The 15,603-nt window shown below is 43.9% G+C and overlaps 1 protein-coding gene across 2 annotated transcripts; it reads left to right on the top strand.

Moving 5' to 3' along the window:
- The first annotated feature begins 257 nt into the window (after positions 1–257).
- cfap221 (cilia and flagella associated protein 221) lies at positions 258–14,823 on the top strand. 2 transcript variants are annotated; one of them, XM_034608359.1, is made up of 24 exons: positions 258–304; positions 1,209–1,338; positions 1,453–1,553; positions 2,050–2,136; positions 2,245–2,340; positions 2,508–2,608; positions 2,870–2,973; positions 3,429–3,588; positions 4,904–5,033; positions 5,383–5,497; positions 5,686–5,797; positions 6,008–6,095; positions 6,981–7,070; positions 7,434–7,529; positions 8,687–8,774; positions 9,025–9,113; positions 9,472–9,552; positions 10,118–10,225; positions 10,366–10,473; positions 10,553–10,638; positions 10,715–10,793; positions 10,918–11,009; positions 14,074–14,166; positions 14,275–14,823. In XM_034608359.1, exons 2-24 carry the CDS (start codon positions 1,209–1,211, stop codon positions 14,414–14,416), a joined length of 2,376 nt encoding a protein of 791 aa, XP_034464250.1. In that variant the 5' UTR covers positions 258–304; the 3' UTR covers positions 14,417–14,823. The 2 variants fall into 2 exon arrangements, with proteins under 2 accessions (XP_034464250.1, XP_034464258.1); XM_034608367.1 differs by having other exon boundaries at positions 10,118–10,222; positions 14,275–14,587.
- Positions 14,824–15,603: the final 780 nt, after the last annotated feature.

The raw sequence follows: 15,603 nt of genomic DNA, 5'->3' as shown, positions 1-15,603 counted from the left end.
AATTTATATATTTCTGTTGCGCAAACAAAAAAACCACAATCTACTCGTCATACAGGTTTTACTTTGAAGGTCAAACAGGAAACGTGAAGTCTTATTTTGATGAAGCTGTTCGAGTTTGACGGAGCTTGCCGCTGACCAATCGCGTTCACCCACAGGACTGTTGGTCCCGCCCCCCACCCGCTTTCAGCGCACAGGCGTCACCATGGCAACGGCAGTGTTTTGTGTGAAAGTGGCTAAAGGAAGAAGCTGCTAATGCGGAAATAAAAAGATTAAAACAACAAACTAAAACCAGCAGGAAACAGCAGTAAGTTATTGAGCTACTCAATATTATCTTGTGTTAGCTTAGCTGTTTGTATCCATGCTGCTGTCAGGGTTGTGTGTGTGTGTGTGTGTAAAAAACAATAGATTTATCCATTCTTATGTCAACAGCATATGTATAATATGATATAGAAAACATTTATATTATGTATTTATATTACATTTATCATTTAAAACATTTAACTGAACTTAATTGTTTTTTATTTAATTTCGTTTTTATCCTCGTGTGAATGTATCACTGATAAGAAAAGTGCCATTCAAATAATACTTCTTTTCAGTATTACTATTTATTAAGATACCCATAGTAAACAGATTGAGGAAATAAGATAAGATAGAACTTTATTGATCCACACACTGGGGGGGGGGGGGGGGGGGGGGGGGGGGGGTTCAGGTGTTACAGCAGCAGGCAGATCAGAACGAGGCAGACGATACAGCTGCTGGTTGGTCTTTCAGCTCGTGAGACATTATGGTCTTTTCCTGATTTACTGCACTGTTGAGTTTAGTTGCTCAGGTGATTACTCTGAAAGAATAACACTTGTTTGTGACTTACTACTTAACTCCACCCAGGCTTTATATAAAAGAACACTTCAAAGGATTCAATAAGCAAAGAATTATCCTCGTTGTCAGTTTGCTTTGATATCACAGTGTCCAGTGGTCATAGATTACTTTCATGTCTTCGCCTGTTGAACGATTTATACGATCTGAAGAGAAACAAGTGTTTTTGACCTGAACACATCTATTAGTCTGTATGAAGTGACAGTGACAGCACCACCTACTGCCAACAGAAGTAAGCCTACAACTTTAATTTATGGTTTCCCAAAATTATATATCTCCTTCTCCCTGGTCGTCTCCCTCCTGAGGAGCCGGAGCTGACCTCTTCTCCCGCCCAGATGGACGTGGCCCTCTCCGGCCCTCAGACGCTCTCGGAGCCCCTGAGGAGGGGGACCCCGCTGCCCCTGAGCCAGCTGGTGGAGTTGAATCGAAGCAGAGCCCACGTCCCCAATCATCTGCTGGAATCAAGTACGTACTAACAGAGAGCATCGATACCCTCGTCTTTACATCCAGCAGTGAATATTCTATTATGACAAAAAGTAATTTAACGTCGGTAATTCCTCTTTGTTGTTTCCTGAATAGAAATCTATGCCAAACTGAAAAGCAACAGCCTGGTCGAAGCTGAGCCTCCGGAGCTTCACTTCAGTGGCTTCGAGCTCGGGCAAGATTACGTGAAGAATCTGGTGAGGGGGGGAATACTGCTGAGGTTTTCATTTCCTCTGTTTTTGAACCAATTAGTCATTTTAATTTCCCATTCACAGAGTAAAGTAGAGCGCTGATTTACTGCCTGCGGGCTTGATTTGTCATTACTTTATTAAGGGTGCATATTAATTCCTCTTTAGTGTGGAATACAAATAAACACAAACAATGAATACCAGACAGTAGGTTTACAAACACAGTGTATTACAGTAAGACAGATTTAATGTGTAGTATCTGCTGAGAGGGGAAGTTTTCCTTGTACCGAGCCTGTGATGAGCCTCAGTGCTGTAGCTTCATTAGCATCGTGGTTGGTGTCCAGGACTTGAGTTTATCAGGGAGTCCTGTGTCATTAAGAGTCCTGTACAAGATGCACTGGGCCGAGACTGGATGTAAACATCAGGAATATGGAAACGTTTTTTTTTGTCAAATGCACACGATTGGATTGAAAATCAAACCTTCTCGTCTCCTCCTCTCCCCCAGAAACTAATCAACGTCTCCTCTGAAGTTCTGAATATTCACATCATCCCCACTCAAACCAGGCACTTCCAGAGTACTTACACCAAAAAGGTATTTCTTTCTCCTTTCATTCCAAGTCATTGACCTGAATATAAGATTAAGTCATGAGATGTGTGTTTGTGACGATTCAACCGTGTTCCCTCGTGTTTTCCTCTGCAGTGTCGACTCATCCCGGGTCTCGCCTACACGGTGAAGGTCGGGTTCTGTCCCGACGAGTGGCGTTACTTCTACGACTGCGTTCGGGTTCACTGCGAGGTTAGGAACCGGCTGTTTGTGAAATCACAAAATGATGTACAAAGGACGTCAACACCAACTGAAGCTATATCCTGTAACATTCACTGATTAACTCTGTGCTCCTTCCATTTCTTCTTTCCCGTGTCATCTCCATCTGGTTCATCCAACCCGCCTGCACGCTTACCAAGGGGGAAGAGAACCTCTTAATTCCAGTTCATGCTTACCCCGTCATCGATGACCTGCACATCCCTCCGCATATCGACCTGTCAGCCGTACCACTTGGTCAAAGGTGTGTGTGTGTGTGTGTGTGTGTGTGTGTGTGTGTGTGTGTGTGTGTGTGTGTGTGTGTGTGTGTGTGTGTGTGTGTGTGTGTGTGTGTGTGTGTGTGTGTGTGTGTGTGTGTGTACTGTTAGTGAACTCCCATCTGCCTGAGGGATTTCCTGTCTCTTTGTATTCTTCCCAACAACCAACCATGCATCCATTTGCCCGTTGGTGTCAAACCATAAAAAAAAGATAATCTCTACTTTTCTCTCTCTCCCATCATCTCCAGTGTAACCCGTGTGATTCCCCTGAGGAGCAGCTGTCCCATTGACTTCGAGTTCCAGGCGTTTGTTCTTCAGCCCCACGAGGCCTTCTCCATCCATCCCCTCGCAGGTAAGGGACGAGTGAAATCCTTCATTTTAACATTATATATTTGTATCTCCCTTAAAGATAACACACTGATATTCGGCTTCAGGGTTTTAAATGGATAAACAAAGTTCTGTTTCCAGTGATAGTTCTATTTTAAGCCTCCAGATTAAGAGCACGTCCCATTCGGGGAGGTGGGTGAGCTGTGTTTTCTCAAAACCTCGCACAGCAATGAGTTGTGTATGAAATAAGTCACCGCGGAGCTTGAAGGATGCGTCCAGCTTCCACTTGCTGACATCAAGGTCTGGGAAGCATCATAACACACAGCGGAACAGGCACTTAGGACCTGAGTTACTGCTGCAGCACAAACCTGCAGCGACAACAAGAGATACAAACGAGTTTCTGTTTTTAGATTAGTATTATGTTTTTTCACAAGACAAATCCTCCCAACCGTTCATCCCTGTTGTTCTATGTTCCTGCAGGTGTGATACCAGCCAGCGGTGAGGTGAAGCTCACGGTGACCTTCAGTCCGCTCCGTTACGAGACCTCGCAGGTCACCATCCAGCTGGTGGTCTCCCAGTTCAACAGCAAGCCGTTCCTCTGCACCATCACTGGGAGCGCAGTCCCTCACTCAGGCCTCAGGTAATCACAGCACTTCACTGCTCAGATGGAAAAATAATGCTCCTCTCCATTTCCTCACTGTGGTGGATTGAAGGTGCACAAATAGCAGAAGCCATTATCACGTCTATAGTAATGACAACTGACCAGAAACATGACTGTACTGTCTAAAATCAAAAGTACATCTCTGTTTTGTATCACAAAGTTTTTTAGTTCCTCATTCCGATTCAGGTTCAGCTTTATATGTAGCTTCCATACTTTATTCCAAAATATACACCGAACAGAAACATATACATTTTTTGGAATTGTCCTTATCCTCATTTTCTTATATGTAAATATTCCCCTAAATTGATATAGGCTCTCTCTAGATTCAAACAAATTCTGAATACTGTGTGGGAATAACTTATTATTAGCTTTTTACATTGTTTTTGCAGTATATGACTCGACTAAATCATAAAATTCTAGGGTATATAACCAACCAGATTCTATATATACTATATATATGTGTGTGTGTGTGTGCGTGTGTGTGTGTATATAGAATATAGTTCTTTTCTGTGTTGCCTCTCTGAGTTTTCTTGAGAGTAAAGTGGAATAATGAAGTTAAAACCTTCCCCTCCTCCTCTGCTCTCCCATTATTCCACCTCTCAGGTTGTGTGAGCAAACAACCGAACGTATTTGGGCTATAAAAAAAAACTCGACTGGAGCCAGAGAAAATTGCCCCGTGTGCCGATTAGAAATTTGTTTTTGTTTTTTTCCAGCTGGTATAAAACCCGATGCTTAATTCTGTTCCCATGAGAAACAGGGGGCTATCCATCACACGGCAGCAGCTCCATCCACTCCACTGTCTTGGCGTTATCTCGACCAGAAGTTAATAATTCATGAAAATAGCTGGGTAGCTGCCGCAGCGATATCAAGATGGATATGCCACCCGATGGATGTTTAGCATATAAAACATTCTCCCTCTGTTTGTTGTTCCCCGCAGTGAAACCAAATAAAAGATGAGCTCGGTGGAAGAGAGAGATTATGAAATATATGCTGCAGCCCATGTTGCTCCAGCTTGAACCAGTGGCCACTTGTTGCTGAGTCTCCCCTGACTTATAGAAGCTGTTTTAAATAATATTCCAATCACAATATATAGATAATTACTTCAACTGTGTATCCAGTACCTTTAGCTCACCAGTTAAACCACAGACTGTCATATGTACACATCATTTTAATCTGATCTCCAGTAAGTTTGGTTTTAATTGATTATTCGGTGAAATGAGGGTTTTCATATCGTGTCACATCTTGTCTTACTCCATCTTGTTTACTGTTAATTATGTATTCCTCTGCATGACAGTCGGTTGGAGAGTAAGTCGGCTCATGGAGACGCAGCGCCTCCAGAACACAGAGGCCCCTCACCTCCTGCCCAGCTGCCTCCTCGGAGTAAAACCAGGTGCAGGTCGAACAAGGAGGCCGACAAATCAAAGGTTAGTGTGTCCGTCAAAGTGGAGGCGGGTTTGTTTCAGTGTTTTTAAGGGGACTGTTCTAGTTTAAGTTGCAAAGAACGTAGTGGGGAACCATCCATACTCTTTTAATGGCAATAAAATAAACCTTATTTCTGGTATTAAAAGCCTTGAGGTTAGATTTGACCGAAGAACAACACGAAGGTGAATTTGATTGATTCACACTTTCTTTTCACAAAGGAAACAAGAATAATACGCTTCATTTTGCTTTGTAAACGGAATAAAACGCTTTATTTAGAAAATCCCATTCACTGTACCTGTCATTTCTCATTATCTCTCATTTCTTACTGGTGCGTCTTCTCCTGCCCTCCAGTCACTGAGAGATCTGTCTACACTGAAACCGGCGGTGGACGTCTTGACTCCTGCAGGCGTCGCAAAGATGTTGATCAAAAACACCAATAAACTCAGCTCTAAAGCCCTGAAGGAAGGTAGATGCAGCCCACCGCTCTTTTATCTGTGTGTGACACACCCGTCACCTCCTCACACCTGTTGCTGAATGTTATACATGAACTACATCACAGTGGGGTCCCCGCTATATTCTCTTGTTTTTCATAAGCTGCAACGAAGTAAACTGCATTTCAGATCGCACGCCTCACACATCAACTCTTCTTTTCAGCCATGTCGTGTGGCAGCCTGGACGCTCTGCAAAACAGGCAGATGAAGGAGGCGCTCTTCGTGAAAAGGTTTCAGCAAAACATGAAGGAGGAGCAGGCCAACCACTTCAGTTGGTAAAAATAACCTTTCACTTGTAAAAACAAAGAAGGGAATCAATGTGTCCACAAGTGATTGTGAATCAATTTCAGCTGCTTTGCTGCAGATGAACAGCAGGTGCAGTGGAGAGAAAGACAACGGGAGCAGTTCGACACGTGGAGGCCACAGACAGTTGCTGTTCTTTAGTTGTGTGTTGTTTTAATACGTCCTCCTCCTCTCCTTCTCAGGCAGGTTCACCTGGGCATGGACCCCGTGTCAGGGCAAAGCAGGAGACAGAGGCTGGAGGAGAGAGAGGCGGCGCTGCAGGAATACACAGTGAGACTTTTCCCTTCAGCTGTGAATTTCTGCAAAATGTCAAGAGCATTGGGTCTGAACACAAGATTCACACAGCAGGAGGGAGGACATTGTTCTTCTTGTTGTGTTTCCATCTTTGTCTGTGTCCTCTACACATATGTACGTGTCTAAAAGCAGCTTTAAGGTGGATATAGAGAAACTCCATGGTTCTTAGGGGTCAAGGTTACTAAGCTGTGGCCCATTATTCGAACCTCGTTTTTTTTTTTAAAGCCTTCATCTGTGTACAATGTGCATTCCAGTGTCATCACCTGCCTCATGTGGCGCCACGCTGAGCTCCACCATGTGAAATAACTCACTGAGCATACTACTGTGACTGAGATGCAGACTCAGCCAAAGTAACATCAGAAATATGAGCCCGAGTGTCTTCAGAAAAGTTATTTGACTAGTGCACAGAACTCTCACAGACACTCAGCAGCACTTCCTCCCCCACCTCCTCTCCACCGGCCTTGTTTATAAGTTGTGTACACAGACACGCACACAGTTTACGACCTCATATCACCACACTTTGGTGTTTTATGGGAACTCTGTTGTTTTTATGACAGCAAGAGCTACTGTCCTCTTCTATATGAGTCTTGAGTGCAGAGCAGAAGTTAAACAATCCGCCTGATAAACCTCCTTCCTCTGTTTTTACATAGAAATTGAAAATGTTTATAATTCTGCGACGCGGCCTCGCAAATGAGACCCTGCCCCCGATGATTAGTAGTGGCTGCTCGATTCTGAGAGTTGAGACGTCTCCCATCACATTTCCTCCCGTCACAAAGCGAATGTTGGATGTTAGCGTTTAGCTGGTGTGTAAAAGCTGGAAGTAACATGCAGTACAGTGTGTAATGTATGTGTATGTTGTAGGTGAAATGGAGAGATGGACGGCGAGAGGAGAAGTTCCGAGCTCGACAAACCAAACTTTCCTCCGCTCATATTCTGCAAGAAGCTGGACAGGTAAATCTTTTTTATGTTTACTTTAACACAACAGCTTTTTAAGTAGAAGTATAAGTAGCTTTGCTGGCGACTAGAATAACATGAACATTCAACTGTTTGGTGCATTTCACTGAGGTTCCCATCATCGCCACAGTAATTATACATTTTGTGAGAGGACTTTGTGAGTTTTTCTTTTCTCCACATCACAATCTTAGTCTAAAACTTCTTTGCTGCAAAGACAGTGAGCACAATGTTCAATTCCTCCTTAAGATACCTGTGTTTAAATGACATTTCACTCTATGGCTCTTTTCTCATGCGCTTCGTGCAACGGTGTCGAGTGAACACGGGAAACTCCGGAGTAACTGTCTCTGTGACCTCCTCCAGGCCCCAGAGGGAGCCCCATCCTTCCAGTTGTCCACTGGTTTCCAGTGGGAGATGAAACAAAGAGCCCTCCAGCCGTTCCAGGAGGCTGCACGCAAGGTACACACGGCCAAGTGCTGTGAAGTCGCTGAGGTGTATGTACTGTTGCACACATGCATTAGCATTTGCTTTGCTTGACACATAGGCACACTTTCTGTCTTCCCTCTGGAGAGGGACCAGTGTCCCCCAGGCCCTGTCCCTTTAGTCCAGCCATGTGTAAACTCCTCACACTCAATGTATCATAGTCTTTTACTGTACAGTCGATTATTTTTTTCCGGGGGAGCAGTGCCTTTCAGTAAAAGCAGAGTTTTCTCACGAGGCCTCTTAAAGCCACAGGCAGAGCATGAGTCTGTTTTCCTGCTGGAAGCTGAAAGTGTTACTGCAGAACAGTGAGTTGACCTGATAGGATGTGATTCATGTGTGGGAGCAGGAAGGACAGCTCTCGTTTTTCATTTCTAATACACAAGTACAAATGTAAATGTACGTCTCAATTGTTGTGAGTTTTTATATATAGAAAGTCTTGTGAAGTTTGAAGCAGATAACCCTCTGGAACTTGAGCATATACATGTATAAAACTAAGCTTATTTTCACGTGCAAAAGTTAGAAAACTCTACAATTTTATTTTAACTGGAGCTCATCTCTTGACTGTAAATATTTGGGCATAAAACCTGATTTCTAATGCCTTGATTTGATAAAACAACTATTACACACGTCATTGAGTGGAGCTGTGTTTGCTGTAATAACCACAGGAGCTGTGTGAGTTGTTTGACCAGCGGATGTTATTAATCCTGCCCCATGGAAATGAAGTACACGCTTCCCCGTCATCTTGACCTCATCAGAATTATTCATTTGATAAAATGTGGAGAGTTTGCTTCAAGTAAACACCGAGACAATAAACTTCCCCCGCAGACACCGAGTCAGATGTTTTATATTTATCCTAAGTTTATTATAGAATTGGAAAAGATGTTTAGTTTTTAGAGCTTTATAATAATCTCCTGACAGCCTCAGTCACATGCAAGAAAAACTATTATTACTCTCCACAGTTCTTCTACTTGCTTTTAAAACTATAGAATTGCTCCTTTTGGTTTGCAATAACTTCTTCTGTCCACTTCCTTTCAGTTTCTTCTTTTTGTCCATATATCTAGTTGTGGGCTCATGTTTCTCTTCCAAGATGAGAAGAGGTGGACATGAATGACTAGAAACTGTCTTTCTCACAGGTCGGGTTCCGCTGCCGCATAAACAGGAGACTGGCGTGTTTCAGGAAGCTGGCCAGCGGCACGAGGCGCCTGCCCGCGGCACAGAAAGGTTTTGATTATCCAATGATCTCCACACTCAGAAATAATCCCATTATGCCACATGAGCAAAGCGCGCTTCATTGAATGTATTCCCAGAGGTAAAATTGAAATGAAATCCCCTCCGGTTGTTATGAGGCTCTGGGAACATATATGCATATAACCTCAGGAGCTGGGCTATTTGCGGTGGCATTTAATTTCACTTTAAACAAACTTTCACTGACCTCAACGAATAAATGATTTTTTCCGTCTGTTTACTTCAGCCGAAGAGAAGACGAGCGACGTGAAGATCTCACCAGACAGAGTCTTCCCCTTTGCCTTCCCCACTTTCTGTGATGAAGGTGACCCTCTGGTGAGGATGCTACATATTTAATGTGCTCTAATAGGAAACTGTGGAAATACAGGCAGACGTTGTTAGTCACGTTTGAAGTAAAAGTTATTTCTTTAAAGATCAGTTTGATAAATCCTGATGTAGAGAAGACGGGGGAAACAACCGCAAAGTGAGTGTCGTCTGTTGTCCTGCCCGCACAAACAATCTTTATTCATTATTTCCCCTGAAAGACGTCGTTGTGATCTAACTGTGGAATCAGAGAGGAAGCTCCGTTTCCTGCACTTAGATCGAATCTCGCAATTCCCCCGATGCCCTGCGGAGAGGCCGCCTCTGCGTTCAGCTGAACAAATAACACCATTTGTCTCCTTGATATCCGCAGGCTCACGGTAATTTGGTCACGCTGCCTGTGGCTGCTGTTGATGTGGCGGTGACAACACGTATTCCTTTCTTCAAGCTTCAGGTAAGTATCCGCTGCAGCACCTGCTCGTCTCAGCATCACTTACCAATCGACATGTATCTTCCCTGCAGCAGCGGGGGGGGGGACGTGAAGACATATTGCTGCGCCACTTGTACTTGAACCTGAGTCGATGCACTTTCTACTTCTACTCACGTACATTTCAGATGGAATTATGGGATTGTTTTCAACCTTTTTGGGCTTGAAGACATAGAAAATACTGCATTAATAAACATTTGTGTAGCAGACATTATTTTTTATTCATCCTACGATCCCCCAGATTTATTTTACGACGAATCTGTTTGTATTGGTGTAGAAAATCCCATAATTAATAAATGCAAGTAATATATTTGCTAAAAGCTGGAAAGCAATATTGTGCTAATGGAGTTTGGGAGTGATTTACTGTTTATGGACAGAGAAACCAGTTTTTGCGGCAGTGACATTACACAAGATTTGTATAATAATTTCCATGCACAGTACAGCTCTGCTCTGTCGGACTCTGTGAGTCAGCCCAAGATCACATTTACTCATTTGTTCTGATGTTCATATGATTCCTTTATTTACTTGCCAGGTTCCTCAGCACTATAAGCTCATGGGCTACCGGCCTGTCTCATCCTGGGAGGCTTTCAACTCTTACACACCCCCGACTTTGGCCAGACCACTTCGCACTGCAGCTCAGGTAACTGTGCAGCACCTGCACTCAATCCTTTATGGATGTATTTTAGAAAGGTCCTTTTATTTCTTGGAGATGAGATTTTATCTTTCTATTAATTCCTTCTGTGATTTACTTAAAAAATGTCTCTTATTGTGTCGTCATAGCCGGAGGAGGAAGTTGAGGTTATTGAAGTAAACAAAGCCGCCTCTCTCAGCTTCACTGCTCCTGACGGTCTCCTCCGACCTCGTCCTGCAAACCCTCTCAGGATCTTTGTAAGGTTTCTCATTAATTCACGTGTTTTTTCCCTCCATGACTCCAACCACTTCTCACAGTGATATTATGCTGTTATAGAACCCAGCTCCGGGCCTGCAGGCTTACAAACCCGCCCCTAAATACCTGGAGAGTGATCTGGAGTTCCACCTCTGCCCTCTGCCCAGGTAAGAACAGTCATCCCGAGGCCATCCACCATCTTTCTGCCGAGCTTCAGAACATAAGAGTGCTTCTCCTACGCAGGTTCACCGCCCCCGAGAGCAACACGTGTGGCACAAGAGCACAATCTCTGCACACTCAGAAGGACTTACTGGACCGCAAGGTAATTCTACAGACTGTGTGAATTTGTTTGGAAAGATTTTACTTACTTGAACCTGGTTTTAACCTTTTTTTATCGTAAAACATTTCTAGAAGATCTCACATTTTGTTTCCTTCACCAACAACAGGAAGTGATAAAAGGGATAATGACGTGGAAGAATTTCGATCCAATGGCCTTGAAGTTTCTGTCCGACCATCCCGCCCCCCCCAGCAGCCGCAGGTAGGTCAGAGCTGAAATAGGTTTGCCTGAATCATAAAGTGACAGATTATAAAATGTTTTATTATGTGAATCACCTTTTACCTGCCTGCCTCTTCAGTGTTTAAACAGACTTTACTGCCACCTGTGACACCTTTTGTTTTACTGAACAAGGCAACAAGACTGACTTCAAACCGAGAGCAGCCACGTGGGAGTAAAACAAAGGGTGTTTTCACCCAGAGGTTCCTATGATCAACTCCCCCCCCCCCCCCCCCATGTGCATTTAGTCCCTGGGAAACTCCAACTGCAGCATTGTGGGATCAAACAGTACTCGTACATGTTTACAGTAGCTGTTTACAGACTAGAAAGTGGTTGTTGTTCTCTTCTGTTTGCAGCACATGTTTTCCAGCTCTCTGAGGTATTTGAACTTGCGACCTTCTAGTTGCAAAAATTGCTGCTCCACCGTTAGAAAATAATTTTTTTATCAAATATATCAAACGTGAATATAGCCCTCCTCGGGCTCTTCAGCAATATAATGGAAGCTGTCATTTCTGTCCCCAAACTTAAATCCTTCACAGTAGGAATTTACCACAACGGCTTTTGCCATCATGGCTTCTGTCTTCGGCCGTAAAGCCCCGTACACAGTTTGTGAAAGGCGACAGGAGAAGAGGAGTCCCCTGCAGGAACTGAGCCAACCTGCTGGGAGTGGAACCACTCAGCTGTGGGGCAGCATGAGTATTTAATAGCTTGGGATTCCACTCATCATCTCAGATATAGTTTTACAGAAACATGACTCCTCGCATTAAACAAACTGCGTACGAGTCACACACGCCTGCTCAGCTTCTTGCACCTGCCATGTTGCGTGATGTCAAATCGTCTCCTTGTAACGTATCAAGCTGAACTCATATTACATTCATGGAGTTGTGCATTTTTAACTTACCTCAGTCTTCCTTTTAGATTTCACTTAATGGATCTAATTCAATTTAGTTTAAAGTAAACTTCTCTTATCCTCAATACCACAATAAAGATAGAATACTGTACAAACAGTGCTTCCTATATTCAGCAGTTTTCCTCTTATAGTTTCTTTCTTGATTGCGATACACATGACATTTCAGCAGTTGTGGATGGAAGTGATGAGCTCATGTTTCTGCAGTAATCTGACTTGGTTCTACTTTGTTTTACTAAGTTCAGGAAAAACCAGGATGTTATCTTTTCACAGTTTGAGAACACTGTCAATTTAAGTAGTACTTTATTGGCCTGTGTCCCATTCTTTTAAGTTTCGTGGAAAACTATTCAGGAGTTTAACAAAGTAACCACTTAACCAACCAATTAACCCAACTGGAACAGTAATAAAACCTGGAACAGTAGTTGTTTGTATTATTTAGTTAAGAAGGTTTTCTTCTTTCTCTCCTGTAGTACTACTCACACCTCTGTGAGAGTCTCGGCCACATGGCGGCAAAGAGCCTCACACTGAATAATGACTTATTCAGCCTTTACCCTAAATGGACAGTGAATAAGTTATGATATTTGGATGTAGTGTATTAGTGAGCGCAGCATGGAGCTGACGTGGTCCATTTGTGGGGCACTTTATGCTCCCCTCTGCACCCTGTCACAATAAATTAAAGTCAGGGGGTCGTGACCCTTTCCAGAACATGATCTCATGTATATTGTATTGTATTTTGTACGATAGAATTTCTGCTTTAAAGATGGTTTAAAGGGAAAGTTGAGTCTTTTTTTGACAAGAGGCCAATGTTATTTGACCGCGATTCTTCCACAACCTTCTCCCCCCCCGCCCCCCTGTCTACTCCCCATCTCCCCCCGCCCTCCTGTCTTCTCCCCATCTCCCCCCACCCTCCTGTCTACTCCCCATCTCTCCTCACCTTCCCTATCTTACATAATCAGGTGCCTGCCGTGGCAACATATTCTCTTTAAGCCTGTCAGCACTGATCTGCAGCGTAACTGTTGTTTGTTCATGCAAGAGATGACTCTCCTCCGGCCTCCCTGCTCGGTCTCATTAATTTTCGATCATTTCCTCACCGGTTACATCCACAGTGTCTCTGCTTATCCGAGCAACATGATTTATGTCTGGTGACCATGATAGCGGATGAGAACAAACCGGACCGCAGGATTAAGAGAGATGATTTCCTTGGACAGCGTGTGAATGATTAAAAGCACGGCTGTGTCTCAATCGGCAACAAACAGCAACTCTGTAGGTGCAGAGTCTAATTATTTTACAGCGGCACCGCTGTGAACTGCACAAACTCGTATACTTGCAAATGAAAAACCAGAGTTTGGGTTAAAACGCTCACTGCACTGTTTTACAGCAGAGACGGCTCCAACCCCCCGGGAGCTGGTTCCCATAAGATCAAACTTTGCCGAGTCAAGGTCTCGATATTAGATATGTATGTGACCACAATGTTGTGACAGGTCCCGGCTCATAGTGATGCTCTCACTGAGAATCTGTACCTGAATCTGCTGCTTCCCTCGACTACACCGAGCTCTGCAGTGTGTTACAGGTTATTGTTGCTGCTCAGCACCAAACAACACACACACACACACACACACACACAGGTAGCAACTGGATAGAGAACAAAACGAGGCATTTAGCTGCTAAAGAGCCAGACGTTTCTCTCAGGAGTCGGTGGAGACCAAAAAACGAGCAAAAAGAGATTGAATATTGGCTTTTTATTTGCGCAGTGGTCAGATACATGACTCAGAATGAATGTTAATGTTGCTCCTAGATTACTGGATGTGTCAATAAGGAACTGTCTGCAAACAGGTCTGCGTTGCCATGCTACTGCTGCCGTTATTAAAGTGTCCTCTGATGACGCCACAGCTCGGAGCAGCGCTGCCTCCAAAAGCAAACCTGTGGCCTGTCAAGTGTTTTTAAGACTATTTTGCCTGTAAGTGGTATCGGCTTATGCTCTGGAGTATTTTTATCATTCCTCTTCAAACTGCGATTTCAAACAACCCTAAGCCGAGCTTTCATCTAAGTAAGACGGAGCACGTATCTGACCATTATCTCCATTTGGTGATGTGTGGTCTGGGTCTTCAGGGGGATAAAGCAGTGTGTGTGTGTCTCTTATAGGCTCGTGGACTACAACACAGACATACTTCCACTCCCAGCGCCTCCTCCGCTCACTGCACTTCCTGACGATTTGACACCGCTAATGGACAAACCGTAAGCACACGCCACACCGCTGGCACTATTGATGTTCACGTGGCGAGCTCCTTCTCTCAGGTTTCGATTAAGAGCCCTGATGCTCACATGATTTGTGTTTGCGTTTAGGTGTGAAGACTCAGGAGTCCAGCTGACACCAGAGATGATCAGAGCGCAGTTCTTACCCGGAGAGGCCCCGGTCTCCCATGGCAACCCCACGGCAGGAGCAGCAGCCAGGTACAGTGAGTCCACTGGCATGACGTCTACGTGACTAAGACAAAGATGATTCATTCGTTCACGGTGAAGAGACCGAAGATAACGTCGAGCTTTTAGCCAGAACGTTTGTTTACCTGAAGGAAGCTCTTACTGTGCAATAAAAAGGATGAATACTGTTCAACACACTCTCACTCTCTCTCTCACACACACACACACACACACACACACACACACACACACACACACACACACACACACACACACACACACACTGCTGATAGTGGAAGTTGGAGAGGGCAATAAACATGTTGTACTTTTTAGTTTTCGGAGGGGAAGTACTCAGGATAAACCAAACATGAAAATAATGAATGTTCTTAGTGAGTTCCTTGAAACGAGAGCTTCCTTTGAACAGGAACACGCTGCGTGATGCTACTTCTCATCTGCTGTCAAATAGATTAAATATAATAAATAACAAAATGTGAAAGTATTTTCATTGTCTTTAAACATTAAGGAAGATTGTTTTCAGCTCTGCATAGTTCCAGAATAATAAAATACCCAGATATTGTTATTGTATTTGAGATGTTTTATTGTGCAGTTGTAAATTCTAGCATCTTGTAGCAAATGGATGCAATCAATTATTTGTCTTTGTTGCAATAAATGTCAGTTTGTGGTTTTCAACCTTTTGTATAATTACATTTTATCATATTTTAATAAATGATGAGGTTAACCTGACTCATTTTAAAACTAGCGTCTGATCTCTGGTAGAACTATGTCTTTCTATCCACCGCTTCCCCCGGTGATGTTGAATTGCTCTGTCGAAGGCACCGGAGGGAGCTTGAGACGCCGGCGACCCGCAGGTGTGAGTTCAACCGGATGGAAGAGAGAGAGTGATGAGCGGGCTGCAGCGGCTCAGGGTCACCGGTGGAGCTGCTCCATCGCCGGGAGACGACTGTAAATAGGCACAACACCAGCACACATGCAAACCTTCACTTCTGTCAAATGAAACCTGGTTACGCTCTCACCCACCCACTCTAAATTACCAGTAAACCCCCCCCACCAACCACCCACCCCTCCTGTTCTCTTTCAAAGCCTGGATGTTTGTTATCCCTCCGCCCACTCACATCCACACACAAAGCACAGCTACAGTGTTTTCTAACGGGCGACATCACATTACTGGCAAGTGCATCAATTAAATATGATAAATCTGCGTTTTCATACAGTCGTCGTAGAAGCAAAGTGTCA

The sequence above is a fragment of the Hippoglossus hippoglossus genome, chromosome 2, assembly GCF_009819705.1.
Source record: "Hippoglossus hippoglossus isolate fHipHip1 chromosome 2, fHipHip1.pri, whole genome shotgun sequence".
In the NCBI taxonomy this organism is placed as follows: Eukaryota; Metazoa; Chordata; class Actinopteri; order Pleuronectiformes; family Pleuronectidae; genus Hippoglossus; species Hippoglossus hippoglossus.
This window is presented reverse-complemented; position numbering and strand designations above follow the sequence as displayed.